The sequence below is a fragment of the Trachypithecus francoisi genome, unplaced genomic scaffold, assembly GCF_009764315.1.
Source record: "Trachypithecus francoisi isolate TF-2019V2 unplaced genomic scaffold, Tfra_2.0 Lachesis_group17, whole genome shotgun sequence".
Taxonomy (NCBI): domain Eukaryota; kingdom Metazoa; phylum Chordata; class Mammalia; order Primates; family Cercopithecidae; genus Trachypithecus; species Trachypithecus francoisi.
In genome coordinates, this window is record NW_022681462.1 from 10,770,347 (window position 1) to 10,792,289 (window position 21,943).

The following is a 21,943-nucleotide window of genomic DNA, read 5'->3' on the forward strand; positions in this document are numbered from 1 at the left end:
AAACCCCATCTCTACAAAAGATACAAAAAAAAGTTTGTCAGGTATTGTGCCTGTGGTCCCAGCTATCTGGGAGGCTGAGGTGGGAGAATCGCTTGAACCCAGAAGGTCAAGGCTGCAGTGAGCTGAGATTGTGCCATTGCTCTCCAGCCTGGGTGACAAAGTGAGACCCTGTCTCAAAAAATAAAAACTTGATTTTTATGGGTTTTTTGTTTGTTTGTTTTAAATAGAGGCAGGATTTTGCCATGTTGCCCAGGCTGGTCTTGAACTCCTGGGCTCAACCAGTTTGCCCATCTTGGCCTCTTCAAGTGCTGGGATTACAGATGTCAGCCACTGCACCTGGCCAGACTTTTATGTTTTTGATATGAAATAAATATCAGTAAGTACAGAATTGCTGAATATATTTCAGGATCAGTGAAAAGTATGTCTTTCACATCCAGCCCTCTAGTGACAACTCTGGAATATCTTAATGTATCTGTTATAAATTTGGGGTTATCTTGAAGAATCTGGAATACATTCATACTATTAAAAGTATTGGTTTGGCTCATCTGGGTTTTCTGAATTCTTTTCAAAGAGCCCTCATATTTATCATGAAAATGCAGATTCCTGGCTGGGCGCAGTGGCTAACGCCTGTAATCCCAGCGCTTTGAGAGGCCAAGGCAGGAGGATCACCTGAGGTCAGGAGTTTGAGACCAGCCTGGCCAACATGGTGAAACCCCATCTCTACCAAATATATAAAAATAAGCCGGGTGTGATGGTGGGCGCCTGTAATCCCAGCTATTCCAGAGGCTAAGGCAGGAGAATCACTTGAACCTGGGAAGCAGAGGTTGCAGTCAGCTGAGATCTCACCATTGCACTCCAGCCTGGGCAACAAGAGCGAGACTCCATCTCAGAAAAAAGAAAATGCAGATTCCTATGTTTCACTTTAGAACCACTAAATCACACTCTGGGGAGGGAGCCAGAGAATCTACAACTTGAACAAGCATTCTTGGTAACTCTTTTATAAGCAATCTGGAATAAAAACATTCGCCATAAATTTTTCCATTTTAATTTGGGCTTAAATTTTTTAAAAAGAAGATTGGGACATAGTTTATTATAAATTTATAAGATATTATTTTTCAGATGAAGAAACCTGAGGCCCCAAGAGATTAAATAATTTACCACATCTCACAGTACTTGCTGTGAAAAACAAGCCTCCCATCCCTGTCTTCAGTGTCTCATTGAGTATATTTACAATTAAAACATATTAAGAAATTTGTGTGGTAGTTAATAAAACCTGTTTTCTCATTGGGTATATTTACAATTAAAACATTTTAAGAAATTTGTGTGTTAATAAAACCCGTTTTCTTATAAGGTGTGAAAAGCACTAGAATGAGAATGTAGGGCTGTGTGGATTCTGATCCTGGCAAGGCTTTCAAGGCTGTTTAGCCTCCTTTTCTCAACTGTACAATAAGGATGTATTTGTAAGATGGTTCCTGAAGTCTGTCATTCTGTGGTTGGTGTGGTAGCTGCAGTAGTAAATTCTCATGGAGGAGGAGGACAGCTTGAATTGCATCTTGGATATTTGGCCTAAGAATTAGCTTAGAAGGCTAGGTGCAGTGGCTCACACCTGTAATCCCAGCACTTTGGGAGGCCAAAGCGGGTAGATCACTTGAGGTCAGGAGTTTGAGACCAGCCTGGCCAACACAGTGAAACCCTGTCTCTACAAAAATTCCAAAAAGTAGCTGGGTGTGGTGCCATGCACCTCTAGTCCTAGCTACTGGGGAGGCTGAGGCAGGAGAATAACTTGAACCCAGGAGGCAGAGGATGTAGTGAGTTAAGATTGTGCCACTACACTCAAGCCTGGGTGACAGAGTGAGACTCTGTGTCAGAAAATAAAAAAAAGAAGTAGCTTAGACTTGGGCAAGTAATTATAAGGAGAGATTGCCTTTTGGGAAAATATCAGAAAATAAAATCTGGAAAATACCTTTTTTTAAATATACTTATTCTGTTAATAAGGTTTGATTATGAGAAAGTCTTAGAAGCTAGACATGAAAAAACTAATGGATTCACGGCTAGGTGCAGTGGCTCACACCTATAATCCCAGCACTTTTGGAGGCCGAGGTGGGCGGATCACCTGAAGTTGGGAGTTCTAGACCAGCCTGACCAATATGGAGAGACCCTGCCTCTACGAAAAATCCAAAAAGTTAGCTGGGCGTGGTGGCACATGCCTGTAATCCCAGCTACTCAGGAGGCTGAGGCAGGAGAATCACTTGGACCCAGGAGGCAGAGTTTGTGGTGAGCCGAGATTGCGCCATTGCACTCCAGCCTGGGCAACAGGAGCAAAACTCCATCTCAAAAAAAGAAAAACTAGTGGATTCATGAATAGGATTGTGATGTGATGGAAATGTATTAAAAATACTTGTTTTGTGAGAGGGTTGTGGGTGGGTGGCTGGTGGTGATAGCAGGGAGATAGTAAAGGTGTATGCATTTCAGACAAATTAGGCAGAACTCTTGGTTCAGAAAGAAGTTTCCCATTTAACATATTAACATTGTTACAGTATACAGACAGGCAAACAATATAAATATGCTAAAGGAGGGAATGAAAATTGAAGCAACTCATGTAAAGAAAAAACAACTTCACCACTACCTTCCTGCAGAAATTCTTCAAAAGAAGAAAAAGGTGAGTTTGAGTTTGTAATCTTAACCCTCCAGTATGGCTTTACTCAGACAAATGATCTGGGACCAAATTTGCGTTCTTAACAGCTCCCAAACCTATTGAGAAAAATAAGGAAGATATAGGCAGTTCAATCTAGGACTAAAATCTCATTTTCATTAATCACAAGAGATAATTTGCTTAAGTGACTGTCAGAATTGAAACCAGTCTTTATATTCTCATTTGCATTTTGAAATCCTAAAATCATTCCCTTCTTTCAGCAAAGTCTCTCTGATGTCAGTCGAAGCTCGGGCGGACTTCAGTCCAAAAGATCATCTCTGGATAGCAGTTGTCTGGATAGCTCCAGAGACACTGATAATGGAACACCTTTTAATTCTCCAGCGTCCAAGTCTCATAGCCCGTCTATAGGAGAAACAGAAAGGTCTGTCTTTATTTCAAATGTGTCCTTTTTGTTTTCTGTTCAGTTTATTTGAGGGTAATGTGAACTTTTCTATACCTTTGCTACTGCCTTTTAAAATTGTTAAAAGATTTTATTTTACAGGCTGCTGGTCACTTTCTTGTTAAGAAATAACTTGCGGTAATCCTGTGGGAGATGGTATAGGCTTATGAGCATATGGGACTAGATAGGTACACAGAAACGTACACATTTTTTGCTTAAATTTTTCTCTTCTTACTGGCTCCTCTGCCTTTTTCCCCCCTTTTATTTCAATGAAATGTTAAAGTACAGGCCTGAGCCAACAGTTGTGGCCAGGCATGGTGGCTCAGGCCTGTAATCCTAGCACTTTGAGAGGTCAAGGCAGGCGGATTGCTGGAGCCAGGAGTTCCAAGACCAGCCTGGACAACATGGCGAAACCCTGTCTATACAAAAAAATACAAAAATTGATTGGCCAGGCACAGTGGCTCACGCCTGTAATCCCAACACTTTGGGAGGCTGAGGCGGGCAGATCACCTGAGGTCAGGAGTTTGAGACCAGCCTGGCCAACATGGCAGAACCACATCTCTACTAAAAATACAAAAATCAGCAGGGTGTGGTGGCGTGTGCCTGTAATCCCAGCTACTTGGGAGGCCGAGGCAGGAGAATCGCTTGAACCCAAGAGGTGGAGGTTGCAGTGAGCCGAGATGGTGCCATTGCACTACAGCCTAGGCAACAAGAGCGAGACTCCATCCCAAACAAAACAAAAACAAACAAAAATTAGCTCGGTGTGGTAGTACACACCTGTAGTCCCAGCTACTCGGGAGGCCAAGGTGGGAGAATTGCTTGAGCCCGGAAGGTTGAGGCTGCAGTGAGCCGTGTGTTCATGCCACTGCACTCTAGCCTAGGTGACAGAACAATACCATGTCTTAAAAAAAAAAAAAAAGACGGCAGTGGTAAATGTTGCAAAAAAGAGTGTTTTAAATAACTAATGGGGCCAGGCATGGTGGGTCACATCTATAATTTCAGCACTTTGGGAGGGTGAGGCAGGAGGATTGCTTGAGCCTCAGGAGTTCAAGACCAGCCTGGGCAACATAGTGAGATCCTGTCTCCACAAAAATGAAAATTTTAAAAATTAGCCAGACATGATGGCACACACCTATTGGGCAGTAGAGTGAGGCTGTTCCTCAAAAAAGGAGAAAAAAAGTAATATTTAAATCATTTATTGATGATAGTTTAACACTTTCATTAGGAATAGTGCTGAGCCTGCTGCTGTAATTGTGGAGAAGCCACTGAGTGTACCACCAGCCCAAGGACTTTCCATTCCGGTCATTGGTGCAAGTAGGTATCTAAACTTGTATATATTAATAATTCTATTTACAAAAAATTAGCCAGGCATGGTGGCACACGCCTGTAGTCCTAGCTACTTGCACGCCTGTAGTCCTAGCTACTTGGGAGGCTAAGATGGGAGGATCACCTGAGCCTGGTAAGTCGAGGCTGCAGTGAGCCATGATCAAGCCACTGCAGTGCAGCCTGGGTGATGGGAATGAGAGATCCTGTCTCAAGAAAAAAAAAAATTACATAAATGTTTAATTATTAAAATCCTTTTTTCCTTTTCAGAAGTTGACTCAGTAAAAGCTGTATCATCCCCCGCTGTGTGTACCATTCCTACCGTAGTAGGACGAAATGTCATTCCTAGAATCACAACACCTCACAACCCTGCCCAGGGACAACCGCATCTGAATGGAATGTCAAATATAACTAAGACTGTTACACCCAAGAGAGCCCATTCCCCATCCATAGATGGGACTCCTAAGAGGTTGAAAGACATAGAAAAGGTAAAGTTACTTGTGGTGATTCAGTAGTTGATATTTTTTATAGTTAATACTAAAGAAACAATTTTCCATAGCTTTGGTGTTCTGTTAGGAGTTGACTGAAAAGAATATTTACCCAAATATTAAAGGAACAATATTAATTGCCCATCCTAAATTGAAATTACTAATGTGTCTGAAAATTTGAATGATTGGTCTGAGTTTCTCCTTGACTTACAGAAGTCATTACTGATAACAAAATCTCATTTCTTGTGTGTTGATATGCCCTGCCTCCAGTAGGTGGTAGTAAAACTATATTTGTTAGAATCTGAATTGATTTAACCAAAAAGATCACCCAAACTGTAGAAATTAACGATGGCAGTTGAATTCAATCTAATTTCAATTATCTTTTCTTACCAACCCATATTTATAGTAATTTTTATAATAGCGTAACCGATAATTAGTCTTCCAGTTTATATAGATTTGTATGGTTTTTTGTAGGTACATACTAGCAGTTTATTTCAATGTTTATATTTTAGTTTATTCGACTTGAATCAACATTTAAGGACCCCCGCGCTGCTGAAGAAAGAAAAAGAAAATCAGTGGTAAATATAATAATAGTGTGCTTCAGAATATTTACTGTAAAGTGCCATGTATCAGGAAAAGTGCCATGTTAGAAAGTAGATCAGATTAGATCTACTGTCAGATTTTAGTTAGGTTTTAAGTAGAAATAAGTGTTTGCATATAGGAAAGTTAGTTTTCACTTGTGTTGATTCTTCTGTTTTTAGGATGCCATTGGAGGAGAATCTATGCCTATTCCAACTATTGATACATCACGCAAAAAGGTAACAAAATAGTCTTGTTCACAGGTACAGTACATAGGTAAAAACTCATAGGTAATCTACAAGTACAAAAGGCTTATCTGTAATCCCAGCACTTTGGGAGGCCGAGACGGGCGGATCACGAGGTCAGGAGATCGAGACCATCCTGGCTAATACAGCGAAACCCCGTCTCTACTAAAAAATACAAAAAACTAGCCGGGCGACGAGGCGGGCGCCTGTAGTCCCAGCTACTCGGGAGGCTGAGACAGGAGAATGGCGTGAACCCGGGAGGCGGAGCTTGCAGTGAGCTGAGAGCCGGCCACTGCACTCCAGCCTGGGCGGCAGAGCAAGACTCCATCTCAAAAAAAAAAATAAAAATAAAAAAAGGCTTATCAAGAGCCTAGCACTGGGAAAAAGTAAGATTTTGTCCCTGTCCTCAAGGACTAGCAGTATATATAGTTGGGGTTGGATATAGCAAAGTATATAGTTGTGAATGTAGGTACCTCAAAAGTCTAAAAAAGAGGCAGTAGTTTAAGAAATGATTATTATCTATTTAGATTATATTCACCCTTTTTTTTTTTATCTTTAATGAAGCAGTTGGATGCTCAGCACATTAATTTCTTATCAGGCACCTGGAGGTATATCTCTGTTGTGTACTATTGCTTACTGTCAAAACATAGGTTTGACAATTAGGAACCATATGTGTTAATATTTTAGAGGAACCAAATGTAGTGGTATATATAGTAAGTACCTTTAAAACATGAGCTAAATGCCCCTGAATTGTAATTTAAATTGATTATTTGAAGAATTACTTTTATAACTAATAGTATGTAGTATTAAGCTAAAAAGCAAGTACTCAAAAACCAGCCTTGTGTAACTAGAGAAAGCCCTTCTCTGAGAGTTTGTAGTGAACAGAATGGCTTATTTTCACCCCCCTCTTACCACCCCCACCCCCGCCATTAAATAGTAAAGTGCTTCTCATCATCAGCTGTTACCCTGCCAGGTTCTCCAGGATGTATTAACTATTCTAAAGCAAAATAGTATACTCACAGGCTATTATTTGTAGAATTTGAGCCTTTAACATAAGATTACATTACAAAAAATATGAATATGTAATTATGTGTGATGGTGGAAGAACAAATTTTGAGATGGATATTAAAGTACAAAAGAGTGAAATGACGTATCTGGACTTTTTAATATATCAAGTCTAAAGGGAAAGTGGGTACACCAAACAATTGCAACAAAATTTTAATAATGTCTGAGACTTGGTTTTGGCATTTAAGTCCTTATTGCCCTGTTCTCTACTTCTTTGTATATCTGAAATTGTTCATAATTGTTTTAATGCATATAGATATGATACAGATACTGGCTTAGCCAAAGTAAAGCGAGGAGAATTAAGCAGTCATCTCTTGACAAGAAACTATCCCCATTACACAAGTATAGATTTTGCCTTCCCCCCCCTTTTTTTTTTGACATAGAGTCTCACTCTTGTCGCCCAGTTTGGAGTGCAGTGACGCGATCTTTTTGTATTTGTAGTGGCTAATTTTTGTATTTGTAGTGGAGTGCTTTCGAACTCCTGACCTCAAGTGAGTCTCCCACCTCGGCCTCCCAAAGTGCTGGGATTACAGGCGTGAAACCACCATGCCTGGTCCTAGATTTTGCCTTCTTTATGTAATAATCTTTAGTGTCCTCAGAGTCCCTCAAACTGATGTCCCTGAATTTCATAACCATCAAAGTTATCTCGCCTAAGTACAAAGTTTGGTTTTCCTGAGAACTTAAGTATCTCAGAGATTGAGTCTGTTCTTCTCCATGAATGTATTACAGAAACAAATTGAGGAACATAACTCTCAGATATTAAATTTTTCTCTACTACACACACTCATTTTTCACTTCACACCCCAAGAGCTTCCTGTTTAGTCACCATGCGCTTCCTTTTTTTTTTTTTTTTTTTCTTTGCTTGACCTTAAGGACTGTGTTCTTTATGCATTTCTCGATCCAGGCATGGCAGTTCCTCTTTTCCTGTACATATTCACATTCCTGCCACTTCTGCCCTTTCTCTTATCCCTCTGCTTTTCACCTCTGACTGTAAAAAGAAGTAGTAGTTCCGAAAGCAAGAGTTCCCTATGAACACTGGAAGGAAATATTCATTGCATACTTGAGTGTTTAGGAGCTAGACAGATTGGGAGAAAAACTTTGTGACTGACTTTCTAGCTGGGCCTTTATAATATATATGATGTGCTTTTCCTTTTTTGTTTCCTCTTTCTTTCTAACAGAGACTACCCAGTAAAGAACTACCAGATTCATCATCTCCAGTTCCAGCAAATAACATCCGTGTCATCAAAAATTCCATTCGACTGACGCTTAATCGGTAAAAGCAGTGCCTCCTCACTTAAGTGAACAAGCAGTCATTTAGTGGCATAGATGCAGCCACTTGTTTTCAAATAGAAGTGGCTGTCATACGTGAAATAAGGTGAACGTTACAGCCTGCAGCCTAATAACCTTGAAGTGGTTTTTGAACTATCACACTTTGACCTGCAGATGCTGTAGCATTCTCTCACTGATTGCTACATACACTTCTCTGAGGATCACCTGCTGTCAAATTGCCATCTCCAGTATTACAGCTTTGCATTTGGGGGTTTTACTGCCTTAACTTTCAATGCTTGTTATGGGAACCAGTTCTTAGCCACTTGGACACTGATAACAAGTCCTGAACTCCTTTTTTTGTTTGTTTTTTTGTTTGTTTTTGTTTTTTTTTTGTCTTGTGATCATTGTATAGAGCTAAAAAAAATTGAAAACAAACAAAAAAATTATCTTGTATTTTCCAAATGTTAATACATTTACTTTAGCATTGAAGCCACTTTGTGAAACCTGAGATAAATGAATGTGAGGTATCTTTTCTGCTTTCCTCATTTGTGTAGATGTACTGTCTGTTCTGTTGATTTAAATTATTTTTTTCCAGATTGGCACATGAAATATTTAAACTTTTTTGTGTGCCTTTCTATCCAAATGTTGCATAGTTACCAGGGAAGATTAGTCCAGTGATTACAGAAGAGTTGGGCACCATAAATTCTTTATATATTGCCTCCCATGGAGGCCTTTGAAATGCATCTTTATTAAAAATCAAAATATAACCAGGATACTGAAAGTCAGTATATGAATGGTAAAATTGTTACATATCCTATTTCATGCCATTCTTGTTAGTTGACTGGTATTTTTTACTGAGGAGCAACTCATTCCAGCATCAACAATAAGATACCTTTAAGTATGGCAAACTTGTATTTTTGAGGTGTAAAATTAACTTGGCATGATAATTCCTGACCATTATTTATGCCACAACTTCAAATAGTTTCTTCACGGACTAGGCATGCAGAAATAAGCAGTGGATTTTATTGAAACCTAAAGGCATTTTGAATGACATTGTTACCAACCATTAATTGGCTCAGGACCTTTGTAATTTTTATTTAACTATATGAGTTGTCTTTTTTTACGCCGCTTTTTTCAATGCATTTCTTAATATTTTTTAAGTTTCATGAATGCATGCTCAGTTTATTAAAATCCATAACCATGTAATTCTTGTAATATGTTGATTCAGTGTTTTGTAAATGAAGTCGTATGTATTTTCAGAGTATTTTTGTATGTACTGTAAGATACCATCTTTTCAAAGAGAAACGTTTAAAACCTTTATTGTCTCTCCTTAGTCTAATTTTTTAAATATGGATTATGCTTGAATTATTATATTTAAAATGAAAATGTGTAAGATTACACAGCCAGGAATGCTAGTATCTACCACCTTCTTCAGATTTCACTCAGCATTTAGTAGGTCCAGTAGGAAAAACCCAAAATGGTACATTGAGTAGTGTGGGGAAGATACTTCGTGTATTATAGGACTCACGGGATGCCATCTAGCAAGTGGAGAAATAGCAGTCCATTTTCTCTTGCAAGCCCTTTACCATTGAGTTGAAATTCCTGAATTGCCAGAGAGCCGTATCCTCCAGGTCCCACTCCTGTTCCTTGCCCCTTAGGTCTCTGCAATGTAAATTCTAATGTTTACCTTGTACCATGGAAAACATGAAGAGAGTCTTAGAAGTAAAGAACACCAAGGAAAAAATGTTTGTTCTATTATTCCCTTTTTATATAGCAGCAAAAGATAAGAATAAAATCACACAACCAAGTTGTAGCTTCCTTGGCAAAGCTGTTGTCTTAGCTGACTCTTTCCCTTTATTCAGATATGTTGGGATTTGTTCTACAAATACTCTATTTGAGCAAAAATGAATGATTATGAAAGAACTGAATAATTATCACCTGACTTCAACCTTTGAAAACTTTAGTAAGGAATTTGATTAAATTTTATATACTTGATGTGTATGCATTTCTGCTTAATAATCTCTTGCTTTTAAATCAGCCTTCAGAGTATCTTTAGGAATTCCTTCTATATCCATGTTTACCCTATTATATAAATAGATTCTTTGGAGTGACTAGTGGAGTTTTTCTTTAATAAGGAAGCAGCAAGTCTAATCTTGTACTATAGGATAGACATTTATTTTAGATTAAGGAGCCCATTCAACATGTAAATGAGTCAACATTAGAGTCCTCAAAGATAGCATTCTTCAACCTGTTTGGTAATTGAGGAGTTGATAAAATGCTTCTGAGATGTTGGGGTTTGTCAGAAATAAAATGTTTTCTATACTGACCAGTAGGTAGAACTTTGAGTACATTTCGTTAACTTGGTGGGAAGCTTCCATTGTACTGGTTCCAAGTGAAAAAGGAGAAAGTATGGTCTGGGATTTTGTGTTTGATCAGAGGCACTAAGTACATGTGTTTGTTTTGTTTTGTTTGAGATGGAGTTTCACTCTTGTTGCCCAGGCTGGAGTACAGTGGCACGATCTCGGCTCACTGCAACCTCTGCCTCCCAGGTTCAAGCGATTCTCTTGCCTCAGCCTCCCAAGTAGCTGGGATCACAGGTGCCCACCACCACGGCCAGCTAATTTTTGTATTTTTAATAGAGACAGGGTTTCACCATGTTGGCCAGGCTGGTCTCGAACTCCTGACCTCAGGTGATCCACCCACCTCAGCGTCCCAAAGTGCTGGGATTACAGGCGTGAGCCACCGCACCTGGCCGTGTTTGTTTTCAAGTGTGAAAAAATACCTAGAAGTATATTTTATAAAGTCAAATAATCTGTTCTTCAGTATATAGACAGACACATGTTCATTTTCACAAGGGCATTACATTTTAATTTGCTCATTTTTCAGTAGCTCTGGAGAACATGTATGAAAGGAAAACAGTTATCTTCTAGCTTAAACCTTAGGGACTTAACCAATTTAAGATAGAGGTACATGGCTTAAAACTTTGTAAAACTGGGACAGGAGAATGACTTTTTGTTTGTTTGTTTGTTTGTTTTGAGACAATCTCACTCTGTCACCCAGGGTGGAGCACAGTGGCATGATCTCACCTCACTGCAACCTCTGCCTCCCGGGTTCAAGTGATTCTCTTGCCTCAGCCTCCCAGATAGCTGGAATTACAGATAGTCCTGTGCCATCATGCCCGGCTAATTTTTGTATTTTCAGTAGAAATGAGATTTCACCATGTTGTCCAGGGTAGTCTTGAACTCCTGACCTCAAGTGATCTGGCTGCCTCGGCCTCCCAAAGTGCTGGGATTACAGGCATAAGCTACCACGCTTAGCCAGGAGAATGAATTTTAAAAGTCTTTATTAGTGTTTAAAATGAGTGCTTTGTTTTAAAGCAGCAGTTTAGTAGCATTATTAAAATGCTTACTTCACTATAGTAGCAATTAGGTAAAGATGGGCAATATCAAAATGGCTACACTTATTTTCCACTATATTCCACACCTTTGAAATAGGAATTCCTAACTTGAGAATCATGAACCCTTAGGGAATCCTTTGTAATTGTGTATAAGAAGTTCTAGTTTACATGGATTTTTCTCGGGGGAAGTGTATAGTTTAGATCAGCTTCTCGAAGTGGTTCATTACCCAAAAAAAGTATGAGAGTTAGGGTTAGGAACCACCAGGATTGAATAATCCTGGAATATTACATAATTTCCTCCTCTTGATTTTGCTGTGATATATTTCTGAAAATGTGCTGTGGCTCCTAACTAGTAAAATGGGCTGGTGAGGGACTCTGGAATTCTGAATTTCTAAGTTTATAATTTAAGATGAAACTGTAAAGTCCTCGATATTTAGAAAAATGCTTAATCTTAAATTTACAGATGACCTCATGATAACTTAGATTCGTTAACAGGGTCAAACTTTAGTTCAACAAATTTCAACCCAATATTATCAGAGTACAATAGCTCAGAATGATCATTAGAAATGGTAGAAAATAGAATAAATCATTAAAGATCCCAAAATGTTGAGTTCTGTAGCATGAAACCTCTTTTGCTCCTCTGTGTTTGTAGTTCAGGCCAGAACAAACTAAACAGACCAATAAATATAAGAGCGTTAGTTTACGGGGGGGGGGGGAACTTGTATAAATAAAATTGTACGTGTTGTCAAATAACTACCTATTAAATCATCCAAAGCTTAGAATTTAAATTGGTCGGAGTAGCAAATAGTGCAGATGATGGAAGAAAACCAGTCTCAATAATGGTGTTTTTGTTTTTGTTTTTTTTTCAATTGTACAAGGTCACATCATCCCCAAATACTCTATTTTTTCTTTTCTTTTTTCTTTTTTTTTTTGGAGACGGAGTCTCGCTCTGTCACCCAGGCTGGAAGGCTGGAGTGCAGTAGTGCAATCTTGGCTCATTGCAACCTCCACCTCCCAGGTGCAAGCGATTCTCCTACCTCAGCCTCCCAAGTAGCTGGGACTACAGGCACCCGCCACCACGCCCGGCTAATTTTTGTATTTTTGTAGAAACGGGGTTTCACCATGTTGGCCAGGCTGGTCTCAAACTCCTGACCTCAAATGATGCACTTGCCCTCGGCCTCCCAAAGTGCTGGGATTACAGGCGTGAGCCACCGTTCCTGGCCCCTGTTTTTTTCTGAAATAATTTTTCAGATATACTTTTATATTTGAAATTAGTTGAACATAAGATGATCATCAAGCTTGCTATAATTTTTAAGCTATTGCTACATTGGAACGAAGACCCATGTATCTTAGAAAGTACTTAGGATATCTTTGAGATTAATGGTGCTACATCACTCCACAGTACTATGTAAAATGAATGCAGCTGCTGTTCCTTTCTAGCTAGCTGTTTGTGTAGTTCATATTCATTTACACTGCCTTTTATTTGGATTGTCTGATTTCTTAGTTGTACACATGACCCTCATTATTTGCCTGGAATAAGTAATCAAATAAACTTGCTTTGATAAATAGGTGATGATTGAGTGATGTTATTTGGGACTAACTCAAAAGTACCAGAAGTCTTTTCTTTACTTTTCAGTGACAGCCAATTTTGTCATTTACCACTCAGACTCTTTTTGGTAGATAATGGTATCTACTACACACTCAGTATGAATGCAAAGCTCAGACCTAATTTGCATCACACAGAATCATTTATTAAACGTTTATCAGCAAGCAGTGGCACAACAGTTTATACAATCTGCTCTGTAAGCTTAATGGAGTGTCCCAGCTTTCTCTCCCTTTTGGTGATCTGACCACCCTTTCATGAAAGGGCCACTTGAGGTGTCTGTGTCAAGCGCTGGGGACAAAATTCTGTCACCCTTCTGATCAGGATCAGGCAATCAGTCCTCCGTACTAAATGGCTGGACACAGAATCAAGTTCTGGGTACTGTCCATACAAGCACAGGTTACAGGGCTGGTTACATTCTTACACCTCTTGTAAGAATGGACAGTGACTGCTGCCGAATTCACAAATAAGAGCTTGTGTCTGCATCGTTAATATTACTAGCAAGCTGTTCATGTCACCAGTGGAAACACATTTGACATTTATTAAGCTAACTGGCAAAGTCTGTGTTGATTGAGCTATGGATAACAAGGGCTTCTAGTAGTCACTTGTGAAGTGTGGGCTTCTTGATTGGATTGCTAGTGTAAATTTCTGATTGGGGCAACTCACTGCTCCTAGGACATAACATACTAACGCAATTACCACGCTGTGATATAATGTTTTCTAAAGTCAATTAACATCATAACAGGTTGTTTGTGGATCCAAATGTGTTACAGTACTAAGGGCAAAAATAAAATGTATTGGGGCGGGGCACAATGGCTCACACCTGTAATCCCAGTACACTGGGAGCCCGAGGTGGGTGGATCATTTGAGGTCAGGAGTTCAAGACCAGCCTGGCCAACATGCTGAACACCGCCCCCCCCGTACTAAAAATACAAAAATTAGCCGGGTGGTAGTGGCATGCACCTGTAATCCCAGCTACTCAGGAGGCTGAGGCAGAATCGCTTGAGCCTGTGAGGCAGAGTTGCCATGAGTCGAGATCATACCACTGTACTCCAGCCTGGGCAACAGAGTGAGACCCTATCTCAAAAATAAAAAATAATAAAATATAGCCGGGCGCGGTGGCTCAAGCCTGTAATCCCAGCACTTTGGGAGGCCGAGACGGGCGGATCACGAGGTCAGGAGATCGAGACCATCCTGGTTAACACGGTGAAACCCCGTCTCTACTAAAAATACAAAAAACTAGCCGGGTGAGGTGGTGGCGCCTGTAGTCCCAGCTACTCGGGAGGCTGAGATAGGAGAATGGCATGAACCTGGGAGGCAGAGCTTGCAGTGAGCTGAGATCTGGCCACTGCACTCCAGCCTGGGTGACAGAGCAAGACTCCGTCTCAAAAAAATAAAATAAAATAAAATATATTGGGCCAGGCATGGTGGCTCACTCCTGTAATCCCAACTTTGGGAGGCTGAGGTGGGTGGATGGCCTGAGGTCAGGAGTTCAAACTCAGCCTGGCCAACATGGTGAAATTCTGTCTCTACTAAAAATACAAAAAATTAGCCGGGTAGTAGTGGTGTACACTGTAATCCCAGCTACTTGAGAGGCTGAGACAGGAGAATCACTTGAACCCGGGAGGCAGAGGCTGCAAGATCTCACAACTGCACTCCAGCCTGGGGGAGACAGAGTGAGACTCCATCTCAAAAAGTAAATAAAAAATAAAATGTATTGCTTTTTAATCCCCTCTCCTAAAAACCATCTTTCTAACTATATGATCCAGCCAAAGTGTTTTAATGGATAAGTGTTTAAAAATACATACTTCAGGGCCTTCCTTGCCAATCTTCGAATATTGACATTTTTGGCTTACTGCTGCATAGAGACTTCCACTATACCCTGGCCAGACTCTACCTTTTCAGTATGTTACTTGTATGTTGTAACGTTTAAATTATTTTGACTTGTGTAATGCTCAGTTTACCTGTTTGTTTCCCCTACAACCATGATTGTAGGTTTGAGAATAGTGACCTCCGGCCAAGCATAGTGGCTCATGCCAGTAACCCCAACACTTTGGGAGGCCAAGGAGGGAGGATCACTTGAAGCCAGGCCAACATAGTGTCTCTACGAATAAAATTAGCCCAGCGTGGTGGTGTCCCAGCTACTTAAGAGGCTGAGGTGGGCAGACTACTGGAGCCTAGCAGGAGAAAAAGAAGAAAGAAAGAAAGAAAAAGAGAGAGAGAGAGAAGGAGACCTTTATCTAAAAATCTTTATGTAGTGAATACCCAGAAAATATTTAAGAGGAAAACACATGAGTCCTTGTTTGGTTTGAGGGGTGGGGTTGTTTTGTTTTTAAATTTAAATAGGATTATCTTAAAGAGTAGCCCAATGAAGGAACTAAGACGCAAGAAGGCAAACAAAACTTCCTGAGGCCATTAAGACATGTTTTCTATGCCGGGCACGGTGGCTCACACCTGTAATCCCAGCACTGTGGGAGGCCAAGGCAGGCAGATCACTTGAGGTCAGAGTTCAAGACCAGCCTGGCCAACATGGTGAAGCAAAACCTCGTCTCTACTAAAAATACAAAAATTAGCCCAGCATGGTGGGGCATGCCTGTAATCCCAGCTACTCTGGAGGCTGAGGCAAGAGAATTGCTTGAACCCAGGAGGCAGAGGTTGCAGTAAGCCAAGATCGCGCCACTGCACTCCAGCCTGGGCAACAGAGCAAGACTCTGTCTCAAAAAAAAAAAAAAAAGATATGTTTTCCAAATTTAGACTGTAACCCTTAATAAGAAATACATTTTACATTGCAAGCCAGGACATGTATCCATCCATACATGAATATGTGTGTAAATAAATGTATATACACACATAAAACCACAAAACAGCTTTTTCCTTACTGTGTGTGATGAAGATTATTTTATTTCATTTTTTTAAGTGCTGTGATTTCGCTAAGGTCATTTTACAACCTGTCTTGAGTCATGACCTACAGTTTGAAATACACTGCATTAGAAGTTCCCAAAAGTTCGTCTCAAACTTAGTCATCTTTCTTTTTTCTATCTGTTCTACAATTCAGACTGTTAAACACTTCTGTAAAACTTGGTATTATGAAGGAAGTGGGAAAAGTAGATAATCCTTTGTCCCAAGGAAAAATTGTTTTTGTTTTTGTTTTTTTGAGATGGAGCGTCACTCTGTTGCCCAGGCTGGAGTGCCGTGGCACGATCTCAGCTCACTGTAACCTTTGCCTCCTGGGTTCAAGCAATTCTTCTGCCTCAACCTCCCAAGTAGCTGGGACTACAGGCGCCCACTACCACACCCGGCTGATTTTTGTATTTTTAGTAGAGGCAGGGTTTCACCATATTGGTCAGACTGGTCTCGAACTCCTGACCTCAGGCCATCCACCCACCTCAGCCTCCCAAAATGCTGGGATTACAGGCATGAGCCACTGTGCTCAGCTCCCAAGGAAAAATTCTTACCTAAAGAACATCTTTGCATCAATCAACAATAAGGAAAAAAATGTAAAAGCCAAAATTAAGCCAAAAGTGGCCGGGCGTGGTGGCTCACGCCTATAATCCCAGTACTTTGGAAAGACGAGGCAGGTGGATCACCTGAGGTCAGGAGTTCAAGACTAGCCTGGCCAACAGGGTGAAACCCTGTTTCTACTAAAAATGCAAAAAAATTAGCCAAGTGTGGTGGCAGGCGCCTGTAATCCCAGCTACTCGGGAGGCTAAGGCGGGAGAATTGCTTGAACCCGGGAGGCAGACGTTGCAGTGAGCCAAGATCATGCCACTGCAATCCAGCCTGGGTGACAGAGCAAGACTCTGGCTCAATAAATAAATGAATAAATAAAAGCCAAAAGCATGAATTTGGACACTTGGAAGGTATTCATCTTAATATTAGTTAACCTCAGCGGGCCAAGAGATGGCAAGATGCTCAGAGACTGGACTGGGGTAAACTCAAGAATAACAAGGATATCTTACTAACAAAGATTTGCACAAATGAGATGCAGAAACTACTCCTTTAGAAAATCTGATTGTGGGCCGGGCGCGGTGGCTGAAGCCTGTAATCCCAGCACTTTGGGAGGCCGAGACGGGCGGATCACGAGGTCAGGAGATTGAGACCATCCTGGCTAACACGGTGAAACTCCGTCTCTACTAAAAAATACAAAAAAACTAGCCGGGCGAGGTGGCGGGCGCCTATAGTCCCAGCTATTCGGGAGGCTGAGGCAGGAGAATGGCGTGAACCCGGGAGGCGGAGCTTGCAGTGAGCTGAGATCCGGCCACTGCACTCCAGCCTGGGCGACAGAGCAAGACTCCGTCTCAAAAAAAAAAAAAAAGAAAAAAAAAGAAAATCTGATTGTGTACACCACTCTCATATAATATCTCAACATAGTCCAGACACTCAAGTATACTGGACTGCAGGGGTCCAATAGTAAACTTCCTCCTGGGAAGTTCTACACCATAATTATAAAAAGTACTTAATGTTTACTAAGCATTTACAATGTGCCTTTTAAAACATTATGGTACTTAATCTTAGCACTATGTTGAATAGCGCTATTATTATTATTCTACAGATGAGGAAACTGAGGCTGAGAGGGATTACATGACTGGCTTCAAAATGCATAACTATTAAGTGGCAGACTTAAAGTCCAAGTGCTCAACCCCATCTTCTACTTATGAAAGAAGTTAGATGGAAATATGTGCATCAACTTCCCACCATCCTCTGTCGTTCCATGAGATCAGGAACTTTTGAGAGTAGCCTGGCCAGTGGCAACGATGGTCATTTGTGTCAGGCTGCAGGGGGCGCTGTACCTCCTGCAGAGAGCCCAGTTCTAGCCTGGCTCTGCTGCTTGCACCTGTGTAACTCTGACACTGAACTCCCTGTGCTTTGTTTTCTCCCATCTGAAACACCCTTCAAACCTCACAGGGTAGCTATAACATGAAAATATTCCAAAAGATCAGCAAGGGTTTTCAAATAGGGAGGACAGTTAATCTCCCAATATAATAGCTACGTAGCATTCCTTACCCATCAGGCCAGCTTGGAGCAGAAAGACAAAGGGATCCAGGAGGAATATCTCCAAGAAGAAAAAAAAAGAAAGAAAAGAAAATGAAAGCTTATCTGATATGCTTGAACATTGTGAGAAGGTATTAACGATTCTGTCAAAGAGCTTGAAAATAACCAAGTAAATTTTTTTTTTTTTTTTTTTTTGAGACAAGGTCTCGCTCTGTCACCCAGGCTGGAGTGCAGTGGTGCGATCTCAGCTTACTGCAACCTCTACCTCCTGGGCCCAAGGGATTCTCCTGCCTCAACCTCGTGAGCAGATGGGATTACAGGCACGCGCCACCACACCAGGCTTTTTTTTTTTTTTTTTTCTCTCTCTTTTGAGACAGAGTCTCACTCTGTCACCCAGGCTGGAGTGCAGTGGCGCAGTCTCGGCTCACTGCAACCTCCACCTGCCGGGTTCAAGCAATTCTCCTGCCTCAGCCTCCCGAGTAACTGGGACTACAGTCACACGCCACCATGCCTGGCTAATTTTTTGTGTTTTTAGTAGAGACGGGGTTTCACCATGCTGGTCAGGCTGGTCTGGAACTCCTGACTTCATGACCCACCCACTTCAGCCTCCCAAAGTGCTGGGATTACAGGTGTGAGCCACTGCACCTGGCCCAAAAATAACCAAGTAAAATTTTTTAAAATAATACATATTCCAGAGAAATCCAAAAGCTAAATAAAAGGAAACGTAACTGCAGCATTCACCTGGTGTCACAGGATCCTTCAGGTGTTGCTTTTCCTACAGGAAAACTCTGTGGCCGGTGGTGCCTTTGCCCAAGTCTTGCTTGGGCCCACTGGGCTCATTCTGCCCTCTCAGCCTGGCAGGCTGCACTCGGCTTGCACTACCAGCCTGGATCCCACATCTGCCAAGGGCGAGCCAGGCATGAAGTGGCGAGGGGTGTGTGGGCAAGTGAGCACAGGGATCTGGCCACTGTGCACAACAAAGCATGCCAGCTGCTGTGGCAGGCCAGGCAGCTCCAGGCACCAGCTCCATGCAAGGCAAGCCTGTGACTGGATCAGATGCACCGCAAGTGGCTTCCACTGTGGGCACCTGTGTCTGGATGAGGGGAATGCAGTGGTGGCCAGAAGCTTGGAGACGCCACAAACTGCAGAGCCCCAAAGAGTGTGGTCACAGTCCTGGCTCAGGGAGCATCTAGGTCTGGACTCCCCAAAGGGCCACAGCTTTTTCTCTTTCTTGTCACCCACAACATGGCAAGCGTGGGGCAGTGTGTTTTAGCCCTGTTTGTGTTACAGCTCTTTTAGTCCAGCCATTCAGCAGGTCCCAAGTTCTTTTCCCCTGTCCAGGAAGAATGAGGTACATGGACAACTGGAGGGTGAGCAAGGCGGAGAGGAGCTTTATGGAGCGGCAGAACAGTTCTCAGGAGACCTGAAGCTGGTCCAAGCTCCTTTCTGCAGGCAGGTCACCCCCACAGGTGTCCAGCTCTCACTAGAGAGGAGACCTGAAGTGGGTAGCTCCTTTCCACAGGCAGGTCACCCTGATGGGTGTCCAGCTCTCAACAGAGAGGAGACCTGGAATGGATAGCTCCTTTCTGCAGACAGCTCATCCTGACGAACTAAGACCCGAAGTGGCAAGCTCCTTCCCACAGCTGGTAGTCCAAACATCTGTATGAGTCTGTCTGAGCCCAAGGTTTTTATGGACTCAGAAGGAGGAAGTGCGTGCTGGTTGGTCCATGGGTGGCCATGGGCGGCCCCAGAAAAAGCACCATAAGTTGCCACTCTGGGCCGCAGACTCCATCCAGAACTGGCACCCCAGCCCCCTTCCCTGGCCTGAAGCTGTGGCTTCAACTTTGCACTCAGGAGCCTGTCTACGTCCTGCCTCCATCAATCATGTCATCCATGGTGCCCAGGCTATTCCTACCAAGGGACACCTGCAGGCCCGCATGGAGCCACCCTCAGCAACCCCTTGGCCCCCGTCCTGTGCTCCTCGGTGCCCAAAGTCCGGAGGGGCTTAGGCAGCAGGGGACTGGTGTGTCAACCCCACTCTGAGCGCATGCACACCTGGCCAGGTCGTGACAGCACCCAGGCTCAGCCACAACTTTGCTCTGCCCTGGAGTGGGGGCCAGGAGCAGGGAAAGGCCAAGCAGCGGGAGCAGGCACTTCCAAGCCTGTGGGAGAAGAGGGGCTTCCCAGGTCCGTGAGAGCTGGGGATGCCTGGGTCCGCGGTCGTGGCTGGGTGGCTGTAGACGCGCCCAGGAGCATCAGGCTCCTGCCCTGCGAACTCAGAAGTGGGCAGGGCTCCCGCCTGTTCCAGGCTCCTGCTGGCTCCGTGGAACACGCAGCCCTGGCCGCACCGTCCCTGCTGCAGCCTGCATCTTCGCGGCGGCCGCTCCAGACGGGCCGCTGCTGCCATCAATGGCTTGGCTGTGAATGTTCACATAGTCTTTACAAGTAGAGAATAGAGAATATTGAACTAGCCAAAAATTGTAACTATATTTGGAAGAATGGGGGAGGGAGGTAGGACAGGATATGAGAGTGAAATCCTCATCTTCAGTGGTAGTGAGTAGAAAATAGATATCTAAGACAAAAATCTAGAATAATATAAGCAAGTTATTTAGAAAACTGTAAGTAATCAGTAAGAGAAAAGTCTTAAAATGATGAAAATGTTTGCCCCTAGGGAGCAGATATCAAGAATGAGAAACAGGAAAGTAGATTAATTTTTTGTTTGTTTGTTTGTTTTTGAGATGGAGTCTCAGTCTGTCGCCCAGACTGGAGTGCACTGGCACAATCTCAGCTCACTATAACCTCTGTTTCCCAGGTTCAAGTGATTCTCCTGCCTCAACCTCCTGAGTAGCTGGGATTACAGGCATGTGCCACCATGCCCAGCTAATTCTTGTATTTTTAATAGAGACGGAGTTTTGCCATGTTGGCCAGGCTGGTCTCAAACTACTGACCTCAGGAGATCTGCCCGCCTTGGCCTCCCAAAGTGCAAGGATTATAGGTATGAGTCACCGTGCCCGGCTGAACTTTCTGAGTTTTAAACTAATATATCCACTATCTAACCAGTAGGGGGTAGGAGAATGTTGTAGACTTTGAAGCCGACAGACCTAGGTAGATACCTCAGCTACATCTCTTACCACTTGTGAGACCTTGGACACATTGCTTAACCTTTGGGTTCAAGGTTACTATTCTGCAAAGTGGGAATCTCAACACTTACTTCATATGACAAAAAGTGAAGGGTTTAAGAGGCTCTGTGGTTCAATGGCCTAGCCTCAGTTGCCAGCTCTAGCACTTATTTATTGACTATGAGAAATGGTGGAAGTTAATGCCTCGGTCCCTCAGTTTTCTCTTCGGAAAAAATGGTGACGATAATAACAGAATCTACACCCAAAGAGTTGCTAAATGGATTAAAAGAGGCAATCCAAAAGTTCCTAGTACAAAGTGGAGTTCAAGAGATGGTTTTGCGGCATGATGAGTTACATGAAATAGCGTATGTCATATACTATGCATGGTGCTTGACCCACAGTGACCCCTTCTCCTAAAAATACATCACAAGAATCAGTGAAGAAGGCCAGTGTCTGTCTCTCCAGCCAGACTGAGGAATAGATCTCAACCTCCTGTGCAATAGTGTGAAAATACATGGCCTTTGCCCTGTCACCAAGCCCTTCTCCAAGTATACCTCTCAAAACAGTTTTATTCGGAGAAATGTGTAGAACTCATTGAATTCTTACAAAGTTTCCCTGAAGGCCTGGCTCAGTGGCTCATGCCTCTAATCTCAACACTTTGGGAGGCCAAGGCGAGAGGATCACTTGAAGCCAGGAGTTCAAGACCAGCCTGGGCAACACAGTGAGACCCCTGTCTCTACAGAAGAAAACATCAGCCAGTCATGGTGGTGT

At 42.4% G+C, this 21,943-nt stretch overlaps 1 protein-coding gene across 3 annotated transcripts in view; it reads left to right on the plus strand.

The window, feature by feature from the left end:
• Positions 1-9,381, plus strand: part of PAPOLG (poly(A) polymerase gamma) — a 41,497-nt gene extending 32,116 nt beyond the window's left edge. For 2 of the 3 annotated variants that reach the window (XM_033239130.1, XM_033239131.1), the window contains exons 16-22: positions 2,538-2,659; positions 2,914-3,074; positions 4,318-4,406; positions 4,686-4,903; positions 5,416-5,481; positions 5,665-5,721; positions 7,971-9,381. In XM_033239130.1, coding sequence (XP_033095021.1) covers positions 2,538-2,659; positions 2,914-3,074; positions 4,318-4,406; positions 4,686-4,903; positions 5,416-5,481; positions 5,665-5,721; positions 7,971-8,069 — 812 coding nt within the window. In that variant the 3' untranslated portion in view covers positions 8,070-9,381. Of the gene's footprint in view, positions 1-2,537; positions 2,660-2,913; positions 3,075-4,317; positions 4,407-4,685; positions 4,904-5,415; positions 5,482-5,664; positions 5,793-6,084; positions 7,197-7,970 lie in introns of those variants that run through there. The other variant, XR_004443948.1, reaches the window with a different exon arrangement.
• Positions 9,382-21,943: the final 12,562 nt, after the last annotated feature.